Source organism: Sturnus vulgaris, chromosome 2 (assembly GCF_052056855.1).
Source record: "Sturnus vulgaris isolate bStuVul1 chromosome 2, bStuVul1.hap1, whole genome shotgun sequence".
Classification (NCBI taxonomy): Eukaryota; Metazoa; Chordata; class Aves; order Passeriformes; family Sturnidae; genus Sturnus; species Sturnus vulgaris.
The window spans coordinates 56680370-56698946 of record NC_142244.1 but is presented as its reverse complement, the minus strand read 5'-3'; the positions used below and the strand labels follow the sequence as shown (position 1 = coordinate 56698946).

General features: G+C 38.1%; 1 protein-coding gene across 5 annotated transcripts in view; it reads left to right on the top strand.

Annotated features, from left to right (window-relative positions):
• Positions 1-18577, top strand: part of RNASEH2B (ribonuclease H2 subunit B) — a 42822-nt gene that overhangs the window by 9723 nt on the left and 14522 nt on the right. For 4 of the 5 annotated variants that reach the window (XM_014868849.2, XM_014868846.2, XM_088159637.1 and 1 more), the window contains exons 2-7: positions 1047-1118; positions 3961-4068; positions 6316-6392; positions 8960-9080; positions 15394-15458; positions 16665-16770. In XM_014868849.2, coding sequence (XP_014724335.2) covers positions 1047-1118; positions 3961-4068; positions 6316-6392; positions 8960-9080; positions 15394-15458; positions 16665-16770 — 549 coding nt within the window. The remainder of the gene's footprint in view (positions 1-1046; positions 1119-3960; positions 4069-6315; positions 6393-8959; positions 9081-15393; positions 15459-16664; positions 16771-18577) is intronic. The other variant, XM_014868847.2, reaches the window with a different exon arrangement.

Sequence of the window (18577 nt, the reverse complement as noted above, 5' to 3'; positions counted from 1 at the left end):
TTCCTCAGCAGCACCATAACAGAAACATCAGCCTGATCGCTGTCAGTCCATTCTCTAGGGTCTGGATTCTCATTATATATGTGAAATGTTTTAGTAATTTTCCTTGCTCTGATGAATGCCTGTATGAAAGGAATTGGGGCAGAACTGGCAGTATGCAGGCTAAGAAGGATGATGCTGTCATGGTGCTCTTTACTGAGATGTGGGAAGTTGTTTTCATAAATATAAGTTAGACTTTCCCTACAAAGATAACTTGGCTAGAATATAATTAACTGGACATACTTATAGACGTGGTTTTTTGTACTTGAGTCAGTGTCCTTGTGGTAGCTGTTTCCTTCTTTTTTTCAGTTTCACAGAAAAAGTTATACTTTGTGGCTCTGCTTTTTACCTTCTGTTTGTTCAAAGATACAGGAAAGAGAATAACTGGAAGAGGCTTCAGCCAGAGGTGCTGCATTCTCTCAGCTTCTTTTTCTTGTGGGAGGGAATTAAATTCAGTCTTCATTTTTCAAGTTTACGCATAACAGATAAATAAGTGTGCATGTTTTTCACAGAAGTAACAACTAGAATAGGCTAATTCCTGCATAATCTGACTTCCTGAAAGCTTTAAAGGACAGTTTCTTCCCATGTGTATTTTGCATTTTGCATTTTTTTTAATGTTCACATTGTGCTTGGCCTAACTAACCAAAGCATTCTCATTGTCTTTGTGACTAATCAGGGCAGCATATCAGTTCATCTTGCTTAACTGGGATGTCAAATTTAGGAGCTCTCTTGCCTGAAGGCTCTCTAGAGGGAAGTGGTTTTCAAAATCTAAATCATCCCCAGGTGCATATCTTTCCTGTGACAGATAGAGAGTGCCAGGAAGTCTGGAATTATAATTTAAGTGCCTTGATCAGGTAGGATGAATTTGGGCTGAGGCATATAATTTTTAGGCAGATGTGTGTGCGTGTTTTCAAAAAGTGTCAATCCAATTAATTCTGAATGTCTTGGAGAAGCAGATGTGAAATACTTCACAATTTACAAGTTCATAACTCTTTCCTCTCCCCCTGCAGAGGCTGCTATTGACCCCCCGAAGACACCTGACAGTGAGCCCTTGTTTACAAAACTGCGCAACCCAAGCACAGGCAAGTTCTGGAACTGTGACATGAGCCTGTTAAAATTCTGGTTGATTTTCTCCACCACCAGAAGATTCATATTTCGCAAAGCTGAAATAATGATGATAGGTACAAGTCTTAAGTGCCAAAGACACTGCTGGTTTTGCCAGATGGTTAATGCTGTGCAAACATTTAGGATTTCTTTTATAATTTTAATTGGTTGAACTGTTTATTCATCAGGAATATTGGCAGCACAAAAAAGGGGTGTAATTTAAGTTCTGTTTTTTAAGTGCATTAGTTTTGGGGAGCTTACAGTGTTGGGTGCTGAGTCCAAGCTTTTTTTTTTTAAATCCAAATTTATGCTTCTTAGCATTCATCTTACACTATAAAATAAATAGAGTTAGAAGAAGTGATTCAGTTGTACTTACCAAGCTTTTTGGGTCTTTTCATTTTTAAATCTAATTTTCTTTGCTTGGCCCAGGTCATGGTGTCTCTTTTCTCCTTAACAGAGGATGAGGCACTTTAAATTAAAAATACATTGGAAAAACCAGCAACTGCAGGCAGTACAATGGCACCACTGTCCCACAGTTACTTTCTTCTAGTCAGATTGTTCTTTTTGTCAAGGATTTGTAATTATTCTATGATTAATTAATAATTGGAGTGTATGATACTGCAACAGAAACTTGCAGTAAGCCTTTATTAGGGTTAACATTCTGTTTGAAAAAGAGCTTTCATGCTGGATTTTTTTCTTTGCATAAGCTTATTTCTTTTCCATAGATTAAAGTTTTATGGTTTTGGTCTGAAATTGACTGCTTGTATATATATATGTATTTACATATATATGTGTAACTGAGTCTTCAGATGCATTTTAGTGTCACAATATAGGAACTATATTTGTTCTTGGAAGAGGAAAATTGTCAAAAATAATAATACAGATTGTAAAATCATATTACTCATCATATTACCTGTTTCTTGATAGCTCAGATTTGCAGTGGGAATATAAAGCCATGTCTATTTTCCACCTGTGTTATTATTTCCTGCTGTAGCATATTGGCCTTTTAGTTTGTCATGTTTTTAATAGCATAGATGTTAATTTGTTTTTCTCTGTGTAAAAAGAGATCTGTTTACCTTGTAGAATCAGATATCTTGGGAAAGTTTTCTGGGCAAAACCTGAACTGTGATGATTGCCTGGGTGTGTTCCTGTAGAATTTACAGGACCTTATTTATAGGCCTGCATAGACTTTCAGTTATGTAGCCTGTTATAAATACAGAGTCTGAAGATGGAAGAACTGAGAACAAACTATTGATGTATTTTCCTTAGCTTCTGGTCTAACAGATGAATTGTTGATGCCAGATACTGTATAAGTAGGCACTGAAGACTCAGCACACTCTAGAATTCATGCTAACCCTTTTATTAAATGAAAGCATGCTTCGTCCTTTATATAGACAGGTGAAAAGGACAAAATTTCTATCCCTTACAAAGACTATAAAGTAGGATCAGACTGCAATTCAGAAGTTGTGAGCAAAGCTGCCCAGGTTGTCTCTCCATCCCCTGGAGTTCCTGTCTAACGATACTGTAGGGAGCCTGTGGTGACTGTCCTTTTAGCATAATGACATAAATTAGGAAAATTTATGACATAAATTACTTAGGTAATAAGAAGGTTCCTTTTCCCAAGATTTTGTAGCTCACCACTGGATTTGGCTAGCACACTCACTGGTAGGAGTCTTAAGTTGTTCAGTCAGCACTTCTCTGAGTAGTTTGATATGGTGCTGATCAAACTGTGGTGTAGACCCTTGTTGAGGGTACACATGGTAATGATTGAAACCTCTGCTCCCCCCTATGACTACTCGTTGCTCCTCTCCTCCCCTACCCAAAAGAAAAATTATCAGAGTACTGAAATTATATCCTTAAGTGAGGTTAAACATCTGGTCAGCCTTTTGGATAAGGGGGAAAAAATGCTTTATCAGTAATTTTTGGGATTTTATATGTCTGCCCATTTTTGCTGACCTCCCTCCGCACCTGGGGGTGTCTGCAGACTGAGAAGAGCAGTGCTGATGTCAGCTTTCAGGGCTTACACTGAGGCTTCTCTGAGCCAGCCCATGAGCTGCAAGTCACTGCAGCTTTGCAATTTATGTGCTCTGAGCAGGACAGCCCTGCTGCAGTTGCTCTTGTTTCTTGAAGATGGATTGATAACCAACATGGAAGCAGCCAACTGACTCAGCTGACCACATTTCAGTGGCCCCTTCTGTAGTTGTGGCAACTTCCCATTTCAGGGAAATGGTAGAGCTGTGTTATGGGATGACTTAAAAATAAAGCTTTCCTTTTCCTTTCCCAACTATTGAGGTTCTGTTGGGCATTTCAAACCAATTTCTTCTAGCTTCATTGTTTACTTTATATGTCTACCCATACAGAGTCATCACAATTCATTTTGGTGCACAAAAAAAAGAGTATTTCAAATTGTCCATGGAAGGTTTGAGACTTTTGTTCCCCTAACCCAGTCTGATATCCTCAAGACAAACATGATGGAAGGAGAGAGAATTCTCTTGTTTTCCACCTTCCCCCTTCACTGCAGAAAAAAGCTGATTTCTTGAGTGATTTTGATTTGGGTTTGGATCAAAGGCTTTGTGTTGTAAGATGAACTATTCACACATCTTATTTATTGATTCAAATTCAGTTTCGTTTATAGAGCTGGTAAATGAACATCTGTATATAATAGTGTTTTTTGTCTGAGCTCTCTTTGTAGTGAGTTTATGTAGACTGTGTGTATGTTTGTGTGTCTGTATGTATATAAGGCACATTCTTCAAACATATTGGGTATTCTTTTGATTTTTCTGAAAGCTTACAAACACAAACCAGATTTCTTTTCAACAGGGGAAGCAACCCTTTACTTATTCAATAGTGGTGCACAGCAGCTGTTTGAAGTAAAAGCTTTTCACGAGGAACGTCGTTCCTGGTTTATAGGTCAGACTGTTCAGCAGGGTGAGTTGGATAATGTGTCTTTCCCCCATGTTTAACTAATGTTTGTACACAGACCTTCCCTCTCTCTTCTAGTAAATTTACAGGTGTTTTTCCTAGTTGTTTGAGACATGCTGCATCATATCCCCACCTTCTGATAGACTCATTTGCCATGTGGATTTAACCAGGGCTGAGGGCTTTGTCATTTCTCTTTAAAAGGTTGCCTTTGGCAGCCCCAATTAGACAGATGTTCATTTGTCATTTTTTGAAGGGGGAAGGAAGGGTAAGTAATTCAATTGTGTTTAAACTGAAGTGCCATAAAATAGTTAGCTTTCCCTGTCAATCACACCAGCAAATCCTCTGTGTAAGTTAATATGTATTATCCTATGGGAAGGAAAAGAAAGGTCTTAGCTAGCCGAGCAAAGTGGTGTGTTAGAGCTCCAGGCACTGGAATGTATGGTCTTGCGTTCTTTAAATTACCTCTGTAGTCCCAGCCTGAGTGCTGGGTTCCCAGGAGAGGCCTGCTGTCTGAAGCTGCCTCTCTGAAGGGAGCTGGTCTGTACTGTCCTGGACATTCTCTGATCCTGCTCACCTTTCTGAAAATGAGGAGGAAACTTGTCTAACTTGATTGTGATGGCTTTCACAATCCCTTTTCAGTAAGGATGTTACTGTAGCAGTATTTCTCTGCCAGCATGTCCACAGACCAGCATGTCCTTAACTATTAATTCAGGAGATTAAGGTATATTTATTTTATTCCTTTTCATTAGAGAAAAGTCCTTTTATAGTAATAAATAAAAGCAACCCTTCCAGACATATGCCTTCTTTAACAGTAATATCCCAAAGTGTGTGCTAACTTTTAAACATCCTCTGCAGGCACATAAAGCAATGCAAGCAGTATGTCTCTGAGCTTTCCCTTGCTCTGTCTTGGGGGTGAGCCAACAGATTGGGTCTGCTTCCTACTCCCAATTATGTCCATGTTGTATTCTCTTTTTCCCTTCTAACCTTTATTTTGGCCCTTGGGAAGCAGTTGCCTTAAGAAATCAAGCCCTGAGTTTTCTTTAAAAAATACAGTGGAAAAATTGTTCCCGAATGTTAGGGCTGCTGCTGTATCTCTGAAACGGTCAGGAGAAGAACAACACAAAAAAATCTGTGTGTTTGCAGTTAAAACAAATTATCTGATCATCTGCAGAGAAGGGCAGAGGTCTTTATACACCTCTGGTGAGTCTGAATCTTTAGAACAAACAGAAATAACTCTTCCTGGAGATTTGGTGGAAAGCATTTAAATGGAAGCTTTGAGAAAGTGGCTGGTGGAGTTTTTTCCTTCCGATTGCAATATTGAAGCTTTTGTGTTTGTAAGTAATCCTGATGCTTGCTTTGCCTCACACAGAACATCATGTTAGTAATATGCATGGTAGGTTGGGTATCAGCTTTGCCCAAACCAGTCTTCCCACATGATCTTTTGTTAGTTTTAGGGCCATCATAATATGATTTCCTTTTCTTTAAATATTGTAATCATGTGATTTAAAACAAAAAAATTGCTTATTATTATTTGCTTTTGGTTTGCTAATTACTGTCAAATTGTCATCAATTATTTGGTCTCATTAGTGAATTTCCTTGATGTTACATTGTTTCCAATTATCTCCAGTTATACAAAAAGCCTGACTAAGCTATTGTCCTGCAATGAACTCCAGATGGGCAGAGGTGTCTGTTTCAATGGGAGACCAAGTTCTTCCTTTGTGTGTAACCTTAAATGCAACACACTGAGCCATGTTTTCTGATCTAAGTTTATTTTGTTCCGTTAATGGACCGCATCAGATTCTCCCTTTACAGGAGAAGGCAGCTCTCACTTAACTAACCCTTGAAATTTTTTCTTGTCCTGCCTGTCTTCTGCCAGTGCAGTGTTGCCTTGCCCAGTGTTAGAGGTGGAGTATTGCTGAATATCTCTGGTATCCCAAACCAATTTCTGTTGCCCCAAAATCTGCCAACAGAGGGCAGCTTCAATTTTGCTGGTTTTAATGCAGTCCAGAAAAAAGGCAAAACTCAAAGTATATGAAGCAGAAGTCCTGAAGTTGAGCTTTTGCTTTGGTTTAGCAGTTTAGAGAATTGAGTTACTCTGTATTTTTAATATACGATTACAAATACAATTATTCTGTTTGTTTTATTAAAATATTGGAATGCTTACTCAAGAAAAATGTTGCTCACACTCCTAAAAAACATCCTAAACCCCAGAAATATGTTTTGTAAGCTTACTTTTCAATGTCTTTCACCTAGATGGGCGCCTGCTGTTTGTTACTCCAATGGACCCCTTATTTCTGATACTTCACTACCTCATAAAGGCAGACAAAGAGGTAAGCCTGCTTTTTTAAAATTTTTTTTCTCGGGAATTCTCAGGAGAAAATATGATTTCTGACTTCAGTTCTGCACAAGTTATGTTAATTTTACAGAGAGGATCTTCCATAATAATGAAAATTTAATTTGCATTTCAAGCAGAATTATCTTACATAGAAGTATTTTTGTTTGCATCAAGTTTTTTGTCAGTGAATTATGGTGCAAAAGTCAGCTTTCAATCTCAACAAGCACTAATCACCTTCTTTTTTAAGAAAAGAGAATCTCTTTTGTCTTTTTGTGAGAGCCTGTCCCAGAACTATTGAATTTAAAATGCTGACATGTCATCAGATTCAAGCAAACTAGTGCCCTCTCTGAGGCATCAGTAAAATGGTTATTTTGGCAAAGAAGGGAAAAAGAAAGAAAAATTTGGATGGAGGTGGAAGGAGGAACATTTCTGTGGCAGTTTGAACTTGAAAGGAAACAACAACATTTTTAGAGATGCCATGTCATAGAACAGCAGTGGGATGATCGAGTATCCAAAAGCTGGGTAATTAAAAAATGGCTTCCTTAGTTTATCAGGGGTGTAGCAAATCCTCAGTTAAATTTCTGAAATACATTAAAATTCATAGGGAAATTTACTGAATTTTTTTATAAATAGCCTGAAAAAGTGCCAGAAAAAAGGGGCACAAAATAAAATGGAAATGTTGATTTTTGTTGTTGTTGTTGTTTTACTTGTTTGTTTTGTTTTGTGGAGACAATGATTTCACTTTATGCATCCTAAGACTTTTTGTTCTGAAAGAATTTTTACGAGGTTGCTTACTATTTTCTGCTTTAGATTGCAAGTGGAGAATGCAGGAGAACAATTTTTTTATTGTGAAGATATAAAGTCTTCCTATACCTTTGTAATAGTAACTTACTGTTCTGTAATGGTTTTTTAATTATGTAAGGTATAGGGTGTGCAGATGTATTCTGTATTTCTGTGGTCAGGATGGTCCATCAGAAGACGTCATTGCACAAGTAGTTCAGCTTGTTCCCTGGGCACTGCACTCTGAATTCATCATCCCTGGGAAAGCTTTATACCAAACTTAAAGTAGGGAAGTAGTAAATCTGCTCTCTCTATGTGGAGAGGTGTTGAGGTAGCCTGAGTAAAGGACAGCTACTGCTGCTGTTGCTGGGCATGGCAAGAGTCCTGTGCTGCCCTTCACTTTTTTGGTACATGGTTTTCTAGGTTTTCTGGTTTTCTAGGCCAGGCATGATGCCAGATAAATGCGTAGAACTGTTTTGGGTCCTAAAAAAGGGCAAATGCATTCCTGCAGCACCTTGCCTAAGTTAGTGTATTCTACAGTCTCATGGCAAGGTTATCCTGAATGCAGCACAATCACTTCCATCTTGAACTAATGGATATCACTGGATATTGTAGAATCATCCTTTGCACTGTCCTTTGATTTTGATAGTGTGAGGGAGGATTGCTTGGTGTGTCTCTGAGCAGAGGCATCTTCTGTACAGCACCTTTCTTGGCTTAGGCTCTGTGCCCATGCATGATATAAATGCAGCTGTCTTGCTTTGGGACACAAGCAGGTAAGTTACCTATAAGAGCTTATAGCAGTTTTATTTTTGTGTCTCCTAACTTCTTTTTGCCATGGTTATTTTGCCTTTTCCCTTTTAAGGACAAAAAGCCCTCCAAATGCTTTCTTGGTTCTGCTTTTTGTGTTTTTGTTTGGGATTTTTTTTTCTTGCTTTTATTGTGATTTAACAATAGATGGTTACTTTTATTAAGCCTCCAAGTGTCTAGCAAGAGAATTAATTAATAATGAAAGCAGTGTACCCCAAGTGAGTTTTTTCATGCTGACCAGTATAATGAGTTCAGCCTTGGCTCCCGAGACCATGCACTCTCTAAGCATGAGAAACCCACAGAGTTTTTGTACTGATGCACTAAAGGATCTTTCCAAGGGGAAGGTTGCCAGTTGTGCCAAACCATGCTGAATGATTATGCATTGTTTGGCAATGGCAAAATTTGTTTGATAGTTCTGTCATGTGTGGGGCTACTTAAGTTGTGCCAAAATCACTTTATATCCCTACTCTGGCCAAACTGGAATTGACTTTGCAGAGGTGAAAGGTTAATACTGTGTTCCAGAAGCTGCCCTGCTCCTTTGAGATTTATCTTTGTGGAAGGAAAAGCAAAATTTGAATGGGAGTTATGACACTGGGCTTAATCCAACAGGTTTTGGTCTAAAACACTATTGGCACACACTGACTACTGTGTCTTATGTCATCTTCCAAAAAATCCCACTGTACTTCACATTAGTTTCTCCCCATGTTGTTTTAAATTTGGCCTTTTAAGTGCAGTGTTTGAAGAGTTCAGCATTTTGCAGGTATTTACTGGTCTGAAATAAATATTTATAGCTTTCTTTGTAATCAGTTTCTGAATGTGTCATGTGTTACCGTTCAAAATACGATCTTCTTTAAATCCTTTATTTTAAAACTATGGCCATTGCATGCATATATATTTATATACATATGTGTAGTGTGTATATATGTGTCTTAACATTTTAGTAATGCTTTTGTAATCCCTTTGATGTATTTTCAGCAGCAAGGAAAGTTCCAGCCAATTGATCAAGTTGTGCTAGACTCAGAATACCCTGACTGCCCATTGCTGCTGAAGTGTGCAGATGTTAAACAGTACATACAGCACGTAACAGAAGAAAAAGGTGAAAAAAAGGGGTGGGGAGGAGAGAGGGCAAAAAAAAATAGACTCAATTTGTTAGTGTCACCTCATTACAAGATAGATTTAAATACTGTTTTTTGCTTTACCAAATAACTGAAGTGCTGGGCTGGACACAGCTGTACTTTAAAAACAGAAGCTTAGGCTTAGAGCTTGTCATTGCAGTCTTGTGAATAGAAAGGTGTGGATCTCAGATTTTCTGCTGCAGCTCTGAAAAACCCGTGCAGTCTTGTTGCTAGGTGTCACGCAAATGATAAACCAATCAGAGCTGGCTTCTTGACATTATTGTATATGTTGTGAACTCTCTTTGACTTGGATCAGAATTTTACATCTCTCTAAATTCTTTATTTAGTGTAGAATGGTCTGGCTTGGAAGTGGTCCATTTTACTTTTTTTCATCCTTTATCACAAAGCATTAAGTAGAAAAAAGCTGGAGAAGAATAAATATGTGCTAAGAAAGGAGAACACAAGTTTTCTGGCTCTGCATAATGTAGTGCTTTGGGTTTAAGCTTAAAGAATTAATTCTTTTAAAATACAAAAATTGAGATGCATAAGTATATGAGAGAGAAAACTCAAATGGAAAAGTTAGGAAGCTATCAATTCTGTACATAGTTTCCCCAGCCTTTGCTCTGAATTCCCTTTGGTGTCATGGCTTTCATTTTATTCGAGGACAATATATGCTTTCTAGGAAAGGAAGAAAGACATGACATTATTTTTGCAGGTTTGCAGATATGCAAAATGTGCAAGACCTCAGTTTTTCTTTTCAGTCCCTTGAATAGCATTCTATTTAGACTTGCTAACTCCTGATAGGGAATGGAGATTTCCCTACATGCACATGGAGATCTACAGGAGAACATACAGGAATCTTTTGCACCACCAAGTGCAAAACTAGTAAGCTTTCTGTTTCTTATGCACTAGAGCTCCTCCATGGAGTTGAGGTTAAAGTTAAAAGACAGATTGAAAGCTACAAACGTTAAGAATTTGCTTTCGTGAAGCAAGCTGATCCTTATCATTGATATATTTATATATATAAGAAGAAATATTTTGATGATCTACAGATAATTGGGAAGTGGCTAAGGAAAGGTGATGAAAAAATAAAATCTGCTAAGTAAAAGGCCAGACCTCGTCCTAGCTGTATAGAAGGTTAAGGTGTTTGTCGGGGGTGGAAGCTGTAAGTTAATTTAGGTGCACAAGTTTAAGTATTTTTGGGCTTGATGTGGTGCATGTGCAGTAAAGTAGGGAAGTTGCATTTGAACTTCAGGGCAGGACACGTTTCCATTGGCAATGCTCACTTTCACAGGGCAGCAGAAAATCTAGGTAAGCAAGGCTGTTGTCACATTCTGTTTGTGACTAGGGTAGTTGGAATTATGTGCTCCCATAAACACATAATTGTGGAGTAATATTGCTATTCATTCTGCATTTCCAAAAGAACCTACAGAAACATTTAGTTACATTTTGTATCATTTGGAAACAATCTTTTTCTTTGTGTGAGTTCTGACTTTTTAAGAAGGCTTCTTTAGGCCATGTGCATCTGAAATGCAAAACCACTTTTGCCTTCTCATGAAGTGACATGTATTTCCATTAAAAAGTATTTAAGCTTTCAGGCAATTGCTGTGCCCTACAACTCGTCTTAGCATGGGATAAGTAGCCAGGGTGAGAGAAGAGCTATTAAACTTCTGTGTACAGCATGACACTATCGTCAAGGTTGGAAGAAACCTTCAAGATGGTCTAGTCCAAGTGTCAACCTAGCACTACTGTAATCACTAAACCATATTTCCAAGTGTCACATCCAGGCTTCTCTTGAACACTGTTCCAGAGACTATGATTCCACCACTGACCTGGGCACTTTATTCCAAGGCCTGACCACCCTTTCAGTGATAAAACAATTTAATATCTAATGTGAAGATCTCTTGCAACTTAAGTCCGTTTCCGTTTGTCCTTTCACTTGAGACATGGCAGAAGAGACCAACCCCCACTTCAATGAGTTCATTTCTGTTTCTGTTTAGTATGGAAGGCAATAAGGTCCCCCCTGACCCTCATTGAGAGTAAACAGCCCCAGCACCTTCAGCTGCTCCTCATCAGACTTGTCCAGATCGTTCACCAGCTCCGTTGTCCTTCCCTGGACACACTCCAGCACCTCAGTCTCCTTCTTGTAGCGAGGGGTCCAGAACTGGACACAGGATTTGAGGTCTGGCCTCATCAGTGCTGGCAGGGACAGACTGTCCTGGTCCTTCTGGCTACACTGTTGCTGGTACAGGCCAGGATGCCATTGGCCTTCTTGGCCACCTGGACACACTCTGTTTCATGTTCAGTGGCTGTTGACCAGCACCCCCAGATCCCTTTCTGCTGAGCAGCTTTTCAGTCACTCTGCCCCCAGCCTGTAGTGCTGCAGAAGTTTGTTGTTTGTTGACCCAAGTGTAGGACCTGGCATTTGTCCATGTTGAACTCCATGCCTTTGGGTCTCGGTTTATCAGTCCAGATCCCTCTGCAGAGCCTTTCTACCCTGCAGGAGATCAACACTCCTGCCCAACTTCCTGCCATCTGTAAACTGACTGAGGGTGCACTCAATCCCCCCATACTGATCATTGATAAAGATATTAGATAAAGAATTGGCCCTGGGGTCACTAGTGGCTGGCTACCAACTGGATGTAACACAATTCTCTGGGCCTGGCCATCCAGACTGGTTTTTACTCAGTGTAGAGTGTACCTGTCCAAGCCATGACCTGCCAGCTTCTATAGGGCAGTACTGTGGGAGACAGTGTCAAGTGCTTTCCAGAAGCCTAGATAGACAACATCCATAGCTTTTCCCTCATCCACTAAGTGGATCACATTGTCATAATGGAGGTCAGGGTGGTCACCCATCTGAGAAGGTGATGATTATTTTTGTGAAAGAGCACTTCCTCCAAACAACAGTACAGCCTTTCAGCAGTATTTATGTTCCCAAGACAAAACTTAAAAAAAAAAATATTTACTCTAGACAAGATCTTGTGTCTTGGTCTAATTTCTGTATGCATTCTGATACTGAATTTGCAGTTGTTATCTGTCAGAGCATCCTCCTATAAACTGTATTCTGCTAGACAGTGATGGAGATGCTTTGCTGCTTGTTTTTTTTTCCATTTTAAGTAATGTATTATGTGCACCTATAAGTTTGTGTCATTTTGCCAACAAATTATATTAGCTGTTAAAGATGTGTTCACTTCCTCAGTTTTATTTTGAAATGCTTTAGTCATAAAAGCTGTACACACAGGCACACATCAGCTTTATGTGATGTTCTTGGATTTTTCCAGGCATGTACCTGCATGTACATGCTACTTCTTTTCTTCTTCAGGTTTGGGTTAGGTTACAATGGGGCTTTTTCTTAGGATTTCTTTTTTTATAACACCAAGAGTACTGTTATGCAACAAACCCATTGGCACTTGCTTGCCTGTCATGCACACATCACCTTTCTGTTTAATCCACTTCTATGTGTTTCATATTCTCATGTCTTTTATTGCTTGTAAAAAATACCAGCATTATGACTTCAGGTACTCACTCTTTTCTGGCTCTTAAGACCTGTTGTCTACTCTGTAGCCTTTCTCATTTAAGGAGTAGAGCATTAGGGCAAGAAATACCAGTTGTGTTAAGGCTTCTGCAGCTCTGTTCTGCTTGACAGAACTTAACAACATAATTATTTCACTCTTCATTTAGTCTTAAGACATTTAACATCTGTCTAACAAATTCTTGCCCCAGAGCACTCACAGTTTACACTTACTGAATTAGCAGAAAATCCACCTTCCCTGGCCTCATTCTTGAAGCGCACTGAAAATTCATTTAGCTGAATTAAATTCTGAATTACCTGCTTTAGTAGTTGTGGAAAGGGTGTGTTACAGCTCACTAAGTCTGGGTGAGGCAGGTTGTTTGCTAATAAATTCTGACATTGGATTGAATGTACAGTAGAGAAGGTTTAAGAAAGGTTATGAATTCCAGTTCTAGAGTATTACTCTTTGTTTCATTTTGCAAGGCAAAAGCTGCACTGTGATCTTGTCTGATGTGATTAACATGAAGAGCCAAGAAAACTTACCTGATTAGAACAACTAAATAATATTGCCAAGCTTGTATTCCCAGAAGGTAGGAAAAAAGGGGCCATATAAGTTTCAGAGTTATGGAAAACACTGAGAAAATGGATTTTAAAATGTGCTTTAGGCAGTTTGCTCAACAATACATCAGGGAAACTTCCAAGTCTACATAGCGATTACCCGATCACTGAACATATTACTTAATTGTAGAACCACTTATATTCCATCTGTATTTCTTAAACCCAATCTTTCCAGATGTCTCAGACCAGTTTTATAGGCACCAGACACATTAGGGAACAAAAGGCTTTCCAATATATACTCATATTATCAAACGTAGTCACTAACTCTCACCAATATCAAATGTGCATCACATGTTAAATCCACGTTCCAATATTGAATCCTTTTGTCAGCAGTTTGTGACTTTCATAACTCACTTTAATTCTTCAGAGGTCTCAAATATTGTCAGTTTCTAGAGTTTAATAGTCAAAACTGTCAAGCGCACAAAATATTTTCAAACAAAGTGATCTCTGAAGGGTTCAGTGTAATTATTTTTCACATGTTTTAATGAAAATGGCTTCACAGTTCTACATTTCCTTTCCCTGAGTCACTCTGAATCATGCTGTTGTGGGGGAGTCTGCCTGGGAATCCAGACTAGAATTACTTTTCAGCATGGGTTGGGGGATGGTGCCCAGAGGATGTCCCTTCCTCGAACTTTCTTAGATAAGAGAGGAATCCATGAATTGTACTCATTGTACTTAAACCCAAACCACGTTAGCCCTTTGTGAAGCAGGTTCAAGTATCCAGAGTGTTTCTCTAATTTTTGCTTCTTTCAGAGCCATTTAGAAGCATCCAAGTCCTAAAGCCTGCAGCCAACAATGTCACAGCTAATTGTTTTACCTGTAGCTCATAATAAAGCGAAGTGTATATTAGTGCATTTTTCATTTTTGCTCTGAAGAATTTTTGTATTTTGCTATTGTTCAACTATGAAGACAGATTTAAGCTTCTATCTTGCAAACAACTTTCCTCGACCTCTCCATACCCCCTGCCATGCATATAGAAAGAGCACATAACAGAGTAGTTCACTGTTTGTATGCAATTTGGAAGAGCCAAGATAAGCCCCAAAGAAGGAAATGCTGAAGGAATCATAAATAATATGTTGTTGTTTGCCAGGGGAGAAGGAAAATCCATGAAATGAGTGTTGGAATATGACACTGTATCAGTAAATGACATGAAACAGATGTAGGTATTTCTGGGAATGGTATACAGGAGATTAAAACTTATTGGAATACCTGTTAAAGAAAAAGACTGAAGCAGCAGGCTCCAAAATCTCCTGTGAAATCTTATTGGGCATCTGATTCAGTTTCCCAAATGTAGCTTTCTGTGAGTTAATACTGAATTTTTATACTGAAATTTCCTTGAGCCTTTATAATTTTCTCTTTTGCCTGGGTGTTTTGAACTCATGTATCTCCAGATAACTGATCACATGTGAATAGCAAGTATTCATGATGCCCTCATTATCACAGGGGAAGCACTCTCTGAAATTCCTATATCATCAAGTTAATTTGTGTTGCTCCATAAATCATAAGTGAATCATGTACTTCCTCCCACAAGGAGTGAGTTTCGCTATTTTGGATTCTGTATTTTCTTTTAGCATTATATTGAATTATGTAAAAGAGGGATAGAAGTAAAAATTCTGCTTTAGTCACTCTGATATGAGAGAGGAGAACTGATAGGGAAAGGGTTTATTGAAGAGGTGGATTGTTTAGCTTCAGTAACCAACTCTCTGTCCTGGCTCCTTACTGTAATTCAGTACATAAAGACTTAAGATAATCTGTTGTTTAAAAAAAAAATTAAAAATCACAGAACCAACATTTTGTGTTGTGAACTATGTAGTTAAAATCACCAGTCTGGTGTCACAGGGCAGTGAAGGTGAAGTGAAACTATAAGGGCTTGAGAAAGTCTTTGTGAAATATAAAAACCCCAAGATTACACATAAATAAATAAAATCTGTGCTTTGCTGGATTAGGTCCTAATTAAGGAACGGTCAAATTGTTCAGACTTATTCATATCAGCTCAGTCTGGTTTTTTTGCTTCCAATATTTTTGAAACTTATTGCCCTGATATCAAACATGTGCAAGATGCAAATTAACTTTTATATTGTATCTACAAGTTAAAAGATTTTAAAGGTATTGAAAATGCAATCCAAACCAGACATGACTTTTTCCCCTTGCTTGTTTTTTCTCAGAGATTGGGAGTCAGAAATTCCACAAATACAGCCAAGAGAAGACACTGAAGTGGTTAAAGAAAAAGGTATTGTGTTTCTCTTTTGCTTTAAAAATTGCTTTACGTTTAGGATGGAAATGCTTATTAGCTTGTCCATATTTGCATTGGAGCCATGTGCTATGCCTCAGTTTAAGGTATGAGTCTTGTCCAAGAAGGACAGACAGCACAGTAAAGTTGCTCTACTTGGGAATGTGATCAGGTGTCAAAGATATTAACAAGCTTGTTGCATTTCTCTTTTTGATGGGACTGGCCATGAAAGAGGCTTATGGGGTGTGGGTAGGAAGAAGAAGCTGTCAGCTTATTGCTGTAGGCTTTGCATAAGGTGAGGGGTTTGCTTTTGCTTTGTCCCTTTCATAGACGGGCTAGAGGAGAGTTTTGATTGTTACACCTTCTAAATTCTGCCTTACTTTGAAGTTGGACAGAATTGCCTCTGTTTGGCTACAAATGTGTTTCCTGAAGTTTTGTCAGAGTTCACTCAGAATGGTCCTGGTTTGGTTGCTATTATCCGGATCTAATCATGCTGTTCCAGAGGTCTGTACAGCGTGCCAGAAATAAACTAGTGTTAAAGCGAAGCTTGATGGGGTCTTTGCTTTGGTATAACAAAGGTGAATTTCATTTTACTCATGCAGATGTGCCCTTAATAGGATGCCACTCTATAGAAAAAGACGGTATGCATCACATGATGAGGAGACCTTGTCATTTAAATTAATCAATACAAGTACAAAATCTGGTTCACTTTCTGCAGTGATGAGGCATGGGAATGAATACCTGTTTTGCGATGATTATCTGAATATTTATGTGTGAGCAGGTACCTGTTTGTGTTGTTGGAAATACCTCTGTGTTGGATCCAGCACAGCAGTGCTCTGTAAAGTCCTTAATCTTTGATTTCCACCAGGACTGCCTTTGCCATCCTGCTGAGCTCAGGGGTGTTTCTCTGAGCCAGGTGTATTTCTCACCTGTGTAATCACAGCAGTTGGGTCTGAGTAGTTCAGCTCATCTTAGGGTGCTGCAAGAGTAGTGCTGTGTTGCCAAGGCAACATGTTCAAAGACATGCTAGTTTCTTTGCGTTTTTTGAGCTCATCTGCTAGTCATTACAAATGTATATTAAATTTCACCACAGTCCATAACTTGAGTGTTTTATATGCTTGAAACAAAATTACAAGAGCTTTGTCACTGCATTAACATGTGCATAACAATACTGATACAGGCATTTCATTCTTTGGTTTTCTGTAGGTTAATCAAACAGTGAAAGCACTTAAAAGCAACAATATATTGGTAGGTGAAAGGGTGCTTGCAAGTACATTTATCAACAGTAAACAGATCACAGATGCTCAGGAAGGTAAGAAAACCAAATGTGGTAATGAATTCCATTTTTGTAAAGTCACATAAGTAGAGATAAAACACATGATTAGAAACTAAAATATGTTGAAATTGGCCTTTGCAGTAAATTTATCCTCTGTACTGAAAATTCCGTGTAAGTTGTGACTGTGTGCCTTGGCTTTTCCAAGTTCTTAGAAATCTTCATCAGATGACATTGTAATTAACAGTAGGTCTCAGTTAGGGTTCTCTATAGTTCAAGAAGGAAACATTTTTCTCCGTGAAATACATGCTGAAGTGCTTTGCTGAACTGAGACTGTGTTAAAGAATAGGATACATCTTTATAATATATATGAGTTCCCACACAGTGTGTCTGTATTGGAACATGCTTCTTTTCATTATTATTTTTATTAGGATGCATAGAATATTAGCATATTAGCATTTATAGAATTCTTCAAAATGGTAAAGGTATCTTAGGAAGTCATGGTCACAGAGAAAAGGCTCCTCATCCAAACATTACCTTATGCAACAAACTTATGAGTTAGATGATTTTTGTGGGTGCACTGGTGTTTTACCAGTCTCAAACACTACAAACCACACAAATGTGTAATTATTAAGGGCAAAATTTTAATATTACTCGTATTAAATTGTAACAATCCTGTTACCAAAAAGTCTGGTGAGATCCTGTTTGCTTCTATTCACCATTTTGCTGGGGAGGACAATGTCCTGAATATTACTGATACAAAATTCTGTAGAGAAACCTGAAAATGGATTCGGAAAAAAAATCTTTAAATGTTAATGAAAATTAAGAACAGTTTAGAGCAAGATGAACCAAAGCAAATTGTTTCTTATTACAAAGACATTCAGAAGTCTTCATGCTATTGAAAATTAAAGAGAAACAAAGCAGCTTGCTGACAAAGTGGAAAATGAGCTAAGTGATGAGCCAAGTTATGATATCAAAGGAAACAACATAAATGAGATTTAAGAAGCAAATAGACAATTTTATAGAACAGAGATTGTAATATATGTTTTTTAAAAAGAGACAAAGTTACAAAAGTTGTGACTAACTTCACAGGAGCTTTTAATCTTTTTCCCGACCCCTGCGTTTTTTAAAGAAAGGGGAAAGTGTCCTGGCAACAACCATCTTGACTATGCTTGAATATTTTTCTCTGAAATTTATAATTAAATATTTCATCTGTAGTCGGTTTTTTTCCACTTTGCTCTTAATTGACATGAAATAGTCTTTTTAAAAACCTTGAGTTTTTATATTTGAGAGAGCAGCTTTGAAATTGGGAATACTGGGGTTTAAAGCAGATGAATTTTGGAGGTAGTCCCACTGTACGTGGCAAGGTGAATGACAGGAAGTCAAATGGACATTACTCAACGCTTATTTTTAATAAGACTTATTTTCTTGTCTGATCCTTTCAGTGCTGTGACAGTGCAGTTTATTTCTGTAGAGAATTGCTTTCATAGGGGTATTATGAAATTTCAGTACCTTAAAAATTGGTGAGTATATGTAGTTAGCATCTACAGATGTTGTAGGGCAAAAACAGGGGAGGATATAATGAGAGCAAATAGGGAAGTAGGGGAGGTTTATCGTATGGAACTTGAACATTTCATTCAGAAGACAAAGAAGGGAGGTGTGCAAGTATTCCTGATGTTTGACAGAAGGTTAATAACAAAGCTCGGCTGGCTTAAGAACACAGACTCCATAGGAAGCTAATAGTGGTATTTTTAAATTGATAAAGGAAGTCAGTGAAGATTGCTTCGAGTCAGAAAGGCAGAGGGAATGGATTTTGTATTTAGTATGAAATAATAGCAGTTGACTT